This window comes from Catharus ustulatus, chromosome 5, assembly GCF_009819885.2.
Source record: "Catharus ustulatus isolate bCatUst1 chromosome 5, bCatUst1.pri.v2, whole genome shotgun sequence".
NCBI lineage: Eukaryota > Metazoa > Chordata > Aves > Passeriformes > Turdidae > Catharus > Catharus ustulatus.
This window is the reverse complement of record NC_046225.1, coordinates 2,076,140-2,089,454: the sequence shown is the minus strand read 5'-3', so window position 1 is coordinate 2,089,454 and position 13,315 is coordinate 2,076,140. Positions and strand designations below refer to the sequence as shown.

Below are 13,315 nucleotides of genomic sequence, written 5' to 3'. Positions count from 1 at the left end.
TTTGAGGAAGAATACACTGAAATAACTTTCCAAGTCTGAAATAGTCCATAAAAACTATTAGGAGAAATGGTCTTCATTACCTACATGAGGGATCAGAAAATGTGTGCCAGGAATCACCTGTCAGGAGTGACTGACCCAGCTTTCACATCTCTCTACACTCCAATCTCAGGAAGCAGCACAAGGGAAGTGCTGGCAGTAGCACTCCACATCATGTGTTTAGTCTGATACTAGAGACAGGGGCAAACAAGTGTACGCTTTTCATGTATTTGGAAAGGATTATGTAAGAAAACTTTATTTTGGATCATTCTACCCATTAATACATCTCCTTTGGGAGGACAGCAACATTCCTGTCTTCCTCCTTGTCCTCTCAGCGACACTGAAAGCTCAGTGGAAGGTTACAGAGGTGTTCCATACTGTACCAGGGCACACACACACCTTGGTCCGTGCGAGCAGTGGGGCACCTCGCTCCAGCAGCAGCTCCACAACCTGGTCATGGCCACTTCGTGCTGCACAGTGCAGTGGGGTGAGTCCATCCTTGAAGGAAAAGGAGAGAAAACAAATGAGCACATCCCCAACTGTTTGTCCTGGCATTCTGGGGAACAGCCTGCCAGGAATGCAGCCCCACACCTGTGAAAAAGCTCCTTTTTGACTCCTAGTTGAAGCTGGCTCTGCAGTGTGAAGTTTCATCCCTGTTCTTCCTTGCAGCAGTAAAGGACACTCTAAGGTTGTGTGCTGAAATCTCTTCTCAAAGGATAATGTGAGGGTGCACTGCCTCCTCCCTTCCCTCACCTCTGCATGGCTTTGAGACTGCATTGCCTCTCCCTGGGTAATGCCTGCTGGGTTGAGGATGCTCCATAAATCCATGTCCTTTGGATTGCTTTTGATGTAGGAATGAAACAAGCAGTGTTCATACTAGAAAATGTGCTCTAGAATTTTCTTGTGCTTTTAAACAGGCATCAAGATAGAGAAGATTTTAAAACAAGAGAAAAAGAGAGAAACAAACAGAACAAAATCTTTCACTTCTGAGATTGAGGGGTGAGTACAGAGCTGAAAATTCTTTTCTAAAATTGCTGTCAGACCACCAATTCCACAATATTTTTTTTCCATTTTTGTACCAAAATACTTGCTCAGGCTACTATTAATGGCACAGAAATGGTAGCTAAAGATGTCTGATTAACTATATGGATTGATGGGAGAATGAATTCTAGGTGGTTTTTGTATAGTTTGGACTTTATGCAGAAAAGTTAGTATGAGGCTAGAAAAATGGTTGTGAAAGAATGTTAGTGCAGAATGACAGGTAAAATGTAACAGGTAGGATACAAAAAGGCAAGATTTCATCTCATTAGGCCTCAGTATTGCTCAAGCATGCACTCAGAGGTGTCATCAACATTCACTCAACAGAGGTGGCTTTACAAAGGTGAAATGGGAATTCTTTTTAATGCAAGAAGAGCCTTCTCCCTTTGAGACATGCTGTTCATCTTGTGTGACATTGATGCTGTTATTCCAAGGAACCCATTGAAGAATCCAGGAACAGCTCGATTCAAAGGAGAATATACTGGTCTGAATTACCCAGAGGCTAAAAAAGTGGCAAAACTGCAACAACATGGCACTAAGGATGAGTTGGTGACACTGCTTCGTACAAAGATGGACTGCTCACCTTGCTGGGGTTTGGAGGAAACCTGCATCACCACATTTTTAAATTAAAAGTAGCTCTAGGCTACACAGTGCCATTGCAACTGCAACCTCATTTTGGCAAACACTGCTCTGTAACACCCCACAGAGGCAGTTCCAAGAAGCAGAGCCTGTCTCATGCCTGGTTTCCAAAGGACAGAGCCCTTTCCAAGTGAGCAGCACCACAAAGCTCCACAGCTGCAAGGAGCTGAAGTCTGCAGGAGAAATTTCCTCCCTTTACTTATCTAGTTTTTCCAGAGGCTTTTGAGAAACACTGATGGGGTTAGGTGTGCTTTGCTGCTCACTGTCTCAGAGGCATCCCTAAATCCCACACAAGATTTGCACTGACATTCCAAGATGGAAAATCAAACCTAAAAACCAGAATTTGCAGCCTTCAGCACTGGCAGATGGGGTCAGTGTGAAGACTTAGGTTCTTCACTACTCTACTTGTTTTTTGTGGACTGAAACTGCAGAGTCCTCTAAACCAAGTCTTGTTAAGACCAACTGAGGTATATTATCATCTTGTTGCCAGAGAGATTCCTACAGATCACTCCCACTACATTACAAAGGTAAGAACATATTCCAAATGCATTTCTAGGGAAGATATTTACTTGGTATTTCTTCCCAGTTTCTAGTCTCTTGTGCTCTACATTTTTAATCAATGTGGGAGGTTCCCTATCTGCGTTGTGGCTTTGATGTTACTCTATTTAATAAAACAAGAAGGAAAAAAAAAGGAAAATTGTGTGAATCATTGAACAAAAGCAGGACAAATCCCAAGAGGGAGAAAAAGAAGAAAAATATAAGCTAAGAAGCATATCAAGTCCACAAGAAAGTCTGGCTGAAACAAAAAAAACCCCTAAATAATTTAAAAACATTATTTAAAAGCAGAGACAGAAATTCACTACCTATCCTATTCTACCCTGCCATAGCAGTTTTGAGGACTTCCCACAGAACCCTCTCTCTTTTTTCTGCTCTGAGGAAAACAGCATGTATATTTTAAAATTATTGTATATTTAATACTTCAATTCTTTTGCTTATATATTTTATGCAAAGATGAGGGAAATTGCAGAGAGAGTTGTTGCAGTAGAAGAATTAGTACAGAAAACAATGCAGCAAGTTGACATGAGCTAACATGAAGAGACACACCAGTGCACCAAACTAATCCTTTTTTGTACCATTATCTACCATGAGCTTCACTGCTCTCAAATCCACTTCAGGAGCTGGCCTAAGTACTTTGTCAATCATTCTTTTGCTAATTAAAGAACATGCAGTGACCAATACATCAGACACATCATTTGATAGACATCCAACTCTGGCTCAGAGGCACACAGACTTTGAAGCACAGGTAATGGATATCCCATAAACACAAAGGCTGCCATGCCAGGAGACAAGAAACTCAGCAATTTTGTTTTTAAAGAAATTCAACAACTATCTCCTCACCCTGGATTGTGTGGAATGGAGAGCTGAATGTTTCTAGCTCCCCAGTGACATCCCACACCTGATGTTCTGCTGTTCCCACACGTGGTACTCTCCTACCTCACACTCTGTGTTGTAACTGACAGCTGGGTCACCCTCAGAAATGACAATGCATGGAAGCCAGGAAATTCCATCAATCCTGATTCTCCCTTAAATAGTTCTCAAAATATAAGGAAAGCTTGTGCTTTTTTTTTGCTTGAAAATCAATCACTGCACATTTTTTAACCTGCAAAATTAATTCTAAATTCTGTGCATGACTCCTAACCATAGGGCTTGGAAAGATTAATTATTTGGTCATTTCACAAATGCTTTCTCTCAGCTTAGCAGAGACACTGACACAAAAAGAAGCTGTGCTTACTTTTAATGGGAAATGAAGTGGGCAGCACATTCAGAGGACAGTTGCTCACACTCAGTGCTCATTCGACCAAAAACTGATGACAGACATGAACATCAAAGGCCAAATTATCAACTAATTATTCCAAACTGCAGTTGCAAGTTCTCATTTTCATCAGGGTGAAGTAAAATTTTAGTATTTCATATGTCAAACATGCAAAATTGTCTAGATTTTCTTGACAAATAAGGGGCTTTTAATTTGTTCATTTTTCATTATGACTAAACCTCATCTCTTTAAAAATGAACGAGGCGAGTCTCCCTCTTGCTCTAAGCTCTTGACATAATTAAACATGCTGTAAAGTATTCCTCCAGGTCTGCCATTCACAGCATAAATTTGAAAAATACTGCAAAAAATATACCATGTGCTTGCTGGAGTATTAAGATAGCAACACAAATAACTCCCAATACCTGTCATTTCTCTATATAACTTGCTAAGACAATTCATACAGCAATCCCTTCCCACTCCCTTGTAAACATTATATGAAGCCATTGAATTTTTTATATGAAATATCTGCATTGTGATTAGATATTTATAATCTGACATGGTTTTAGGAACAGCAAAAGCTGCCAATGAATTATTAGTGCTCTTTGCATGTAGGAAGATGAGGAGAAAATGTCACAGCAGCATTACTGCAGGAACAAACACTGTCCAGAGCACGATGCCAAGGCAGGGCTAGGATCCTGCTACAATGGTTACCATTCCCATGTGGGAATAGCAGAGCCAAGCCTGTTTTGTCTGGGTGCAGAGGTACAAAAGCAGATATTATTACTAATAAATCTCAGTAGGCTTCCAGAACAAGTGTTAAGGGGTGTCTGAAGCACATTCCCCACAAAAAAACCCAAACCAAACCAACCAAGTCTGAGCTGTGCCATGCAGAGTTTCCTTCCTTGTTTCCCTGCTGGTACCATCCATCTCTGTGAGTGACCTGGCACTTCTCTCTGCTCCAGCTGAGCCTCCTCCTCTCTGTGGCCCCTCTCCAACCCAAATGGTGCAGCCAGAGCTTCTCCCACCATTGCCACGCCTGTCCCCGCTCCAGCTGCCGCGCTCCAGGCACACAGCACGCCTCCTTTCCCACACAATAAGCTTGCCCTTCCAAGACTAGATGCTCTCTTTCATTCCACGGATTTGATTCAACTGCAAATATTCAGGATGAAAGGCTGCAAGAGGAGACTTAAGAAAAGTCCCAGAGCAAGAAAAATCTAATTTCAGTGTTGACACTGGATAGGAAGAACACAAATTGTGTGACAGCTTCAGCAGCTCAGACAGGTGAGAGTGTTCTTCCCTCTCTGAAGGGTGTTTGCTTACTCCCACAAAAATGGAAATTCCAGCAAGGTGATAAAAGCCTGTGAATAAAACTGTATTTTAAAAGCAAAAAAGCATGCAGAACCAAAAAGCCTCATATTCTTGTTCTTTTTTCCCCCCATACAATTTATAGATAGAGATGATAAAAATAGAGATAATACAAAAAAGGAATTCAGAAATAACCTTCCTAACACCTTGTAACAGCCATTAACATTTTCATATTCTGAAGGTGTGTACTGTTATGATTTCATTATATGAGGACTTTTTTTAATAGAAATACATGCATTTTGGCCATGCTAAAGTTGCTTTTAAATGCTGACAATAATTCTCCCTGTGACAATCCTTAGTGTGTTGCAGGAAGGCTGTAAATGCTTTCCTTCCCTCAAAGTGAGAACTGGTAATTGCCACACTACCCTTGATCACCTGACAGTAAATTAATCATAAACTAAACTTTCCACCATCTTTCAAACCACAAATTTCTGCACAATTTTTCTCATCCTCTAACTCTAACTAATCATCAGAAACTACATGGGTCATAATTTTGGCCAAATATTAAAATTTTAAATGAAATTATGTCATTGAAATTCTTAGTAATGTAAGAGAATATATAGAGAATATAGGTTTGAGTAAAATTTTGAATATGAAATATCTTAGTATAGGAAATTTAACCTATTAATTATTTAGTGAACAAAGTCCAGGGAAGGCTTACATGTAAATGAAAGTTGCAAAACATATACCAGGTATTATATAATAATATATGTCAAAAGAATATTTTTATATCTTGTTATAACCTAATAATTATCTAGTGTTAAAGACATTATTTTGTTATGATGTAATATTATAATACTATCTCTAACAGATAGTACTAATAAAACTATCTTATTATTGTATTTGAGAATGGAGTTTCCATTTCTGCTCTGGATACAATATAAAAGAGAAATTAAATTTCACATTTTAAAAACTTAGTTAGGAACTGGTTTAGAAAAAAATGGTAGAACTTGCCAAAAATATAAATAAAATATTATTTTAAAATATGCAGTTGTTTCAAGAGATTTACCAGCATTTCTACACTTCTATGGCTTTGTGAGAACTGCCAGAAAATTTCAGCAAACACATTTTGAAATGTATAGAAAATAAAAATACTAATTCCTGCAGAAAGCAGAGCTTTCCTTTGACGTGCTGCATTAACTATGGAACAGCAGGACACATGCATCATTTACTCCCTTTGAGGAACAGACATTTTAATTTCTATTTTTAAACAACACGGTGGCTCCTAAAGAATCATTCCAATGCAACATTTTCAAACATACAAAGCTTTCACAGATTAACTTTGCAAAACTGAAGTACTGAAGCTCATCTGCAAACCACTAAAACAAGTTTTTGCATCTTAATTTATGCAGCATCAGATGTCATATAACAAGGCAAGTTAAAAATAAACAGAATGAAAGCAGAGAGGAGTGTTTTAACCAAAGAGCTCATTTTGATGTGGTGTGGAGCACAAGAGCTTGGCAGTGAAACATCCCAGTACTTGAATTCCGCTGTTTTGCAGTGACTGTGACCTGCTGGAAGAAGGCAGGTGTTCCTGGGGAGCCAGGGGAAGGCAGCAGGGAAGGCAAGGTGTGTTAGTAGCGCAGCAGGGCAGGCGGGGTCTGTGCTGCCACGGACAGGGCGCTGCGACGCATCCCTGCCTCCTCCGCACCGAACGGACTCACAGCCAGAGCCAGGCACACGGGGTGAGCGGACAGAGCACAGGGAGGAGAGACACACTGAGATAACAAACAGCTGACACACAGACATGGACAGCAAAACCAAAGCTCTGGAGTCTTCCCCACAGTGAGGCACACGCCACCAACCACCACCATGAGCCCTGGAGGGTGAAGGTGACAGGAAGCTGGGGAGCCTGTGCAAGCTGGGATACGTGTGCCTTAGGATACCTGAGAGGGTTTTCAGGGATATCTTTGTACTGACATTTTCAGCCCATGTAGCAGCTGACAAAGGGCAGGGAGCCAAGACAATGAGAAGACTAAAATTGGTCCCTCCTACCTACATTGGCAAAATCTCGTTCTCTTGGATTCATTCTCAACTTCATTCAACCTTTGCGGGTGAGCAGGGATGGGAAAACACTCTGACCTCTTAAAATTCAAAACATCCCTTACAATCTCATGTGTCAACTTGTCTAGAACAATACTAACTTCTGAACAGGAAATAGGTGAATTCAATACTGCCATTCCAAAGGTCATATGAGCTATTTCTGTGCAACATGCTTAGGGGCATGTGGAATATCCTGACTGAAGTATATTCTTAGCATTTCATTGCTCTTTTCCATGAGATTTTAGGTGTTTACTGTGGAAAATGTGAGCAGGGGTGATTTGCTGCACACCTGCTTGAGTGGCAGCTTTTTCCATCAGCAGTAGTTTATAAAAAATAAAAAATAGTGAGATATCATTTCATAATCAGAAACCAAATCACAATTGCATCCAGAGTTCACAATAATCAGGACTGTCTTAAGAGCTTATGAAGCAATAAATGGTTAATGTAATTAATATCTAAGTAACTGCAGAGGTTGAATCAAGCCCAAGGGTAGCTGACTGCAATATCTTCCACCTTCCTATTAGGTTAAACAAAAACTCTCATGTCCAGTTCTACAGTTAGTGTTCTAAAACCCTCTTGATCACTTGGACATGTAATTCTGCAGACCAGTTGCTTAAAAACCAGCAGCTCCTTAGAATGAGCCCAGTGCAGCTCAGTCTGAATAAATGACAATGTTTCCCCAGGTGATTCCAAAATCCCATTCGAAATGATTAACCATGCCCATATAAAATGATGGGGTTTTTTTTTGCTTTGGATGACTGAAATCACTCATAAATAAAGGGCAAGAGATGATGTGAGATTTCAATAGGACAACTGGGAGGAGAAAGCCAGTGAGAGTCACATAATTAATACCCCATGCTTTGTCTGGGGAAGAGACACATGGCTGCTGGCTCTGAGGAGGTTGCTTGTCCCTGTGTCAGCTCTCCAGTAAAAATGGACTGAGCCCACTAGAGCTTCCACAGGGCATACTGTGACTGGCATGGACATTTAGGGGTCAGGAGACTGAAAGGCTCAGCTGAGTCCAGACCTTTCATTTCCTCTTGCTGTGCATCACATGTGTTGTGCATTGTCTTGTGTCGTGTAAGGTTGGACCAACTAACAGGTTTATGCTCTAAAAACCACCAGTTTCATCAGCTTTTTCTTGTATGATGTAGGCAGGTTATACAGGAGACTAAAGGAAACTGTATTTCTGCCTCCTACTGTCACTAACACCGGCTGTTCTTTAGTCTGATACCATAGAAAACAGTCTACATAAAACAAACACACAAAAAATCCCCAAAAGCAAGCAAGGAAAAAAATCCCCTGCAGGGACAATATCATATTCAGGGAACAGAAAGACTCACCCTGGTTTTGGCATCGATCTGCCCTCCGCGATCCAACAAGAGCTTCACCATGTTTGTGTTTCCCCTTTTGGAAGCCACATGCAGTGGGGTGATTCCATTCTACACCATGAAAAGAACAAACAATGAGCTGGATGGATCTGAAGGTGTGCAATGGGGGTGAATTTGGGTTTGGATCACAAAAAAATGAGACCATCACGTTGTAGAGAATAAACGAGAATGTACTAGAGCATCAGAGCTAGGCACACACCATACAAGCTAGAGTTAGTAGTTCCCTCCTAAGCAAGATTCCTTCTCCACTGCTCTGGGGTCCTTGAATAAAGGAAGCAGCGCATCTGCCCAAGCAGCAAACATCGCAGCCCCAGGGCCAGACAAATGCACAAACATATATCAGAGTCCCAATGAGCCAATAGTCACAAAACACCAATGCATTTCCATCACTGCAACGTACACAGAGGACACAAATGCGTCACTCCTACACAAAGGAACCTTCTTGTGTAGTGCCAAGAGCATAAAGGAGTGGTAGGCTGTGTAGGCTGTGTAGGCTGAAAGTCCTTGAAAACACTTTGGGTGAGGCAAGAGGTAATATTAGCAGCTACTCCAGATTGGAAACAGGAGGGAGTCAGTCTGGAAGGCAGAACCCTGAAGTAATTCAAAGTGTCTGGCAAAATTAAACAGCAAACTTGTGACCTGGGAGCTGGGTTGAGATTACCAGAGGTTTTCACTTCAAACTATGTAAGGTGCCACAGCAAAGAGACTGTACAATGTAACTCTGCAGTTGTTTACCCTAAAAGAGCAGTCATGATTATTTAGTTCTTTTATTGTTGAATTTGCATAACAGCAATATTCTTTACTTTCTGGCTTTGAAATACAGTTATATGTGAAAACATCAAATTAAAGTGGTATAGCAAATATTGAATACCAAAAAAGCCAATCAATCCTACATCTATTTCCAGAGCGCATCTAACAAACAGAAAAGCCAAAGTGAGCAGACACATTTTAAGAGCATCAGCTTTCTGGAGCTGGCCTAAGGATCCTGCTTCCTCCAGTTGGGAATACTGCCTGTTACACAACTCCCAGGCTCTCTAGGGCATTGCACGGAGACAACCTTTCAGAATTACTGCCAAAAAGACATCTTTGATTCCAACAGAACTTCAGCATTACTTTGCCCCTCCCTTCACTCAGCTCTTGCCTAAGAGGTAGGCAAAGAACCCTCCCATTCCTGTAGGCCACCAGAAGCAGGCAGGTGAAGGGGTGAGTCCGTACCCTGGCTGTGAAGTCGACTGCGGCTCCGCGGTTCAGCAGCAGCGTGGCCACGTTGACATTGCCGTAGTGTGCGGCGATGTGCAGAGGGGTGAAGCCGCTCTACAAAGGGAAACAGTCCTTGTTATGGAAATCTTCTCGTACCAGATTACCAACTGAACTAGAAGCTGAGATTAAAATGCTGCCCAGCTAATGCATCATGGCAATTTTATCCAGACTGTGCCCACCTAGTTTAAGAGCACAGCCTTTCAGGCAGAGAGGCCAGGTATCAGGTGGGAGATTATCAAAAGTGCTTCATTCTTTCATTCCCCAACTCAGTCCCCTGCATCAGTGGCCAATAAGAGCAGTTTTCATCACAGAAAATATTAATATATTAGCCATTCTCAAAGAAAATAAAGCAACTTCCTTATTACCATTTGGAAGCAACATGGGTCTTTTAGGCTGCATCTATTTATTGGGGTTGGAAAAATGGTCACAAAAGTTGTTGGATTCTTATTTTACTCCTCTTAGAAACAGAAAAATGGCAAATATATTTCCTATTGGGTTTTTTTGTTCGTTTCTGTTTTTTGAAAGCAGTAATTATTCAAAGTGTAATTAGAGAGTTTGGGTTACATGAGAAACTACTTAGTAGCATAGTAAAAGAATCATAATTATTTATATTTATATACAATTTGGATTGCAAAGGATTTGAAGAAACTTCACAATCTATAAATCAAAAAACTCACATTTATTGTGTTTTGAATACTAGAAGGTGAAACCTGCTCCAGCTATGAGATGTAGAATTGCTTGACAACAACATAAAAAAAGATTAAATTTTCAGAAACTAGGACAGAGAGCAAGCTTTTATTCTCATAAGTAATTCAAGTAGAAATGGCCTTGCTTTTGAGGTTTCCCTGAAGAGCTTTACACTGATTTGATTGGATCCTGCTGGTAGTTATAGAAAGGGAGGAATACTTCTGGCTTCTTGACTACAGCATGCTCTCAGCTAGGTTTCCTTCCTCTCAGTATCCAAACCACCATTTTAGGCTACTCCTGGAACAAAGGAATGTGGGCACGTGCTGCCCTCCTTCAGCAGGCACCGCAGCACCCCTTGCCATTTCCCTCAGAGAAGGACGTGCCCATGGAGCAGGTGCCCAGGGAAGCTGTCACCCTTCAGTTCACATCACTGCTGCCTCCTGGCAGCCTGCTCACGTGTGCACACAGCAAGAGGGGAGCACCTCCCCATGGGCATGTGCATCCATAATTCATTCCCTCCTCCAGCTGCAAAACTCTTTTATTCAAAAGCAGGTACTGAAACAACAACCACATTCTTGGAAATTGTTCTTTCTCCTAAAAGTGACAGTGATCTTTTGGGAAAGCCAATCAACCCCATGATTTTTAGTGGAAGTAAAATCCATTTAAGAAATGTGTTATTTACTGCAGGTAAATTCTGAGTGTGTTCTGTCCCTGAGGGTTTTGCAAAACTTTATGGAAAAGACTGTAATAAGAATGGTAAAAATAAGCAGATGCCCTGAACAGGTTTTTACTTTGGGGAATTTGATTATGCTTACTATTGTAAAAGACTAAAAATTAATTTTACTATTATTCTGGCTGAGCCAGACACACTGACTTAGTTATGCCAAGCGAGTGCATTTTCATAATTAATGAAATGGAGTTAAAAATGCATCTTTATCCTCTTAGCTCCATTACTCGCTTCAGACTCCTTTGGACTGATGTGAATTCTCAAAAATGTCCTTCAATACTGACACCAATAAAAAGAAATTCTAAGACAAAGGATGAATAAAATAAAAATAGGTTTTTTGAGTCTCTATGCATTAAAAAAAGAGCCATATCTTCACTTTTATTGCTAAATAATTGAGAAATATTGGCAAAGAGCAGAGAAAATAATCATAAGTAACAGAAAGAGTAATTAAAAATTGTTGATCTCGGTACCTCAGTCGTCCTATTCACCATCATCTGATGCAGCATGGTTTGGGAAAAAGAGGAACAATATTAAAGACTGGCCACAAAACGAAGAACTATGTTGCTTTTTCTGAAATGAGTTATGCTGTTAATTATGGGAAAAGCCATTCAAGCATGCATTAACTTTAAACACAACCTATGTTCCCATGGGCATTAAACCAATATCCTATTTAACAGGGAAGCAGTGATTCTGCTTCCATTCCAGTGGCTTCAGGTTTGCAAATAATGAGAAAAACTGGTTACCAAAGAAATGGGAGGCATAACTAAAAAGTGAAAAAATGAGCACTTTGTAATTACTGTATAGCTTAACACTGCAAACATGAAGGCATTACTGGCGCTACTGATGGAGCAAGTTGTCCTTCCCCGCTGGAGCAGTCCCGTTTCCCCAGGAGGACACAGGGATTGAAGGTGCTGTCCCTAGGCCTGGAGCCCACTCCGTTACCTTGGACTGCACGTCGGCGTTGTGGTCATTCTGCAGCAGCAGCGCCGCCGACTTGGTGTCGTCCTTCCTGGCGGCGATGTGCAGCGCCGGCAGCCTCACCTTGCCCTTGGTGTCGTTCTCCAGCAGGATGGCCACCGCCTGGTTGTGTCCCTGCTGCAGTGCCACAGCCAGAGGGGTGAAACCGTCCTGGGGGCAGGAAACAAGGGGTGCTCAGCACAGCCTGACAGCCTCGGGGAGCTGCACCGCGCCCTTTGCGCACACCAACTCGGGAAGCACATTCCCAGCTGTTCTCCACCTCTGCACTCTATCTCCAGGGACATGAGAATGGAGGCACAACATTTTAACTCTTTCAAACATCTTCCAAAGGTTTCCAAACATTTGAAATGCTTTGAAAGATCCTTTACACTTCAAAGTATTCTTTTTTAAGTCAAGTGCAAGCAAAGGATGATTCTACAGCATCTCTATTAATTACTTCTCATCTTAAAATGGGCCACAAAGCATATTTCAGCAATTTTTCGGTAAATTTACTGACCAGTGAACAGTGTAGGTGTGAAAAATACAGACAGAATATGTTTCTGAATACCTCACACCTCTGCAAAAAGAAAGCGCATCAAATGTGTTTGCTGCTGTTCCCATTCCAGGTTACGCACGAATCATGAGTCAAGAAATCCAGATCATGTTTATGAACATGATTTGAAGGAGGGAAATATCACATCATTTATATTTTTTTTGAAAATCAGAAAAAGCTCTTTGCTTATCATTCATAGCCTTAACTTTGTTTCTAAATTAGTTTACAATTGCCCTGCTCCTCCACATGTGCGTGGGATGGCCAGTGCTTTAAAATCCATGATAACATGACAGCAGCTTGCTCTTCTGGCCGAAGTAGTATGGGCTACCAGGTATTTCATTCTGAGTTCAAACTGAACCCTTGCTCTGGTCATGTATCCTCCCCAAGCACAGGTGTGCTGTAACCACATGAGAGACAGGACAGCATTGCTTTGGAATAGGAATATGGAAAGATGAGAGAAGAATAAAGGCCAAGTTAGGAAGGAATGAGAGCTAACATATGTTGAAAGAAACATCTGAGGAATTGCCAAGGCAATTTTTCCCCTCAGTAATCTAATAACTTTCTCTCCCTTCTGCGTCGAGCTGTGGGTAGGTGCGTTGTAACAGCGATACTGCTGTGGGTTCTGCTGGCAATAGAGATTAAATTCTGTACAGTGAATTAAAAAGGGGGGAACAGCTGACAAAACAGCTGAACTGTAAAGATTATTCTGAGATTGGGGCTACATAAGGTGTTGAAATGGCTTAATGCATTTGCCTTTTGCCTCTGGGAACATGAGAACAAATCCTGGATTAGAGACATTGAAACTG

At 41.2% G+C, this 13,315-nt stretch overlaps 1 protein-coding gene across 49 annotated transcripts in view; it reads right to left on the bottom strand.

The window, feature by feature from the left end:
- Positions 1-13,315, bottom strand: part of ANK2 (ankyrin 2) — a 271,811-nt gene that overhangs the window by 82,666 nt on the left and 175,830 nt on the right. For 41 of the 49 annotated variants that reach the window (XM_033059491.1, XM_033059494.2, XM_033059495.1 and 38 more), the window contains 5 exons: positions 11,942-12,127; positions 11,470-11,493; positions 9,541-9,639; positions 8,278-8,376; positions 436-534 (listed from right to left, as the gene is read on the bottom strand). In XM_033059491.1, the coding sequence (XP_032915382.1) occupies positions 436-534; positions 8,278-8,376; positions 9,541-9,639; positions 11,470-11,493; positions 11,942-12,127 (507 nt within the window). The remainder of the gene's footprint in view (positions 1-435; positions 535-8,277; positions 8,377-9,540; positions 9,640-11,469; positions 11,494-11,941; positions 12,128-13,315) is intronic. The other 8 variants (XM_033059500.1, XM_033059516.1, XM_033059517.1 and 5 more) reach the window with 1 other exon arrangement.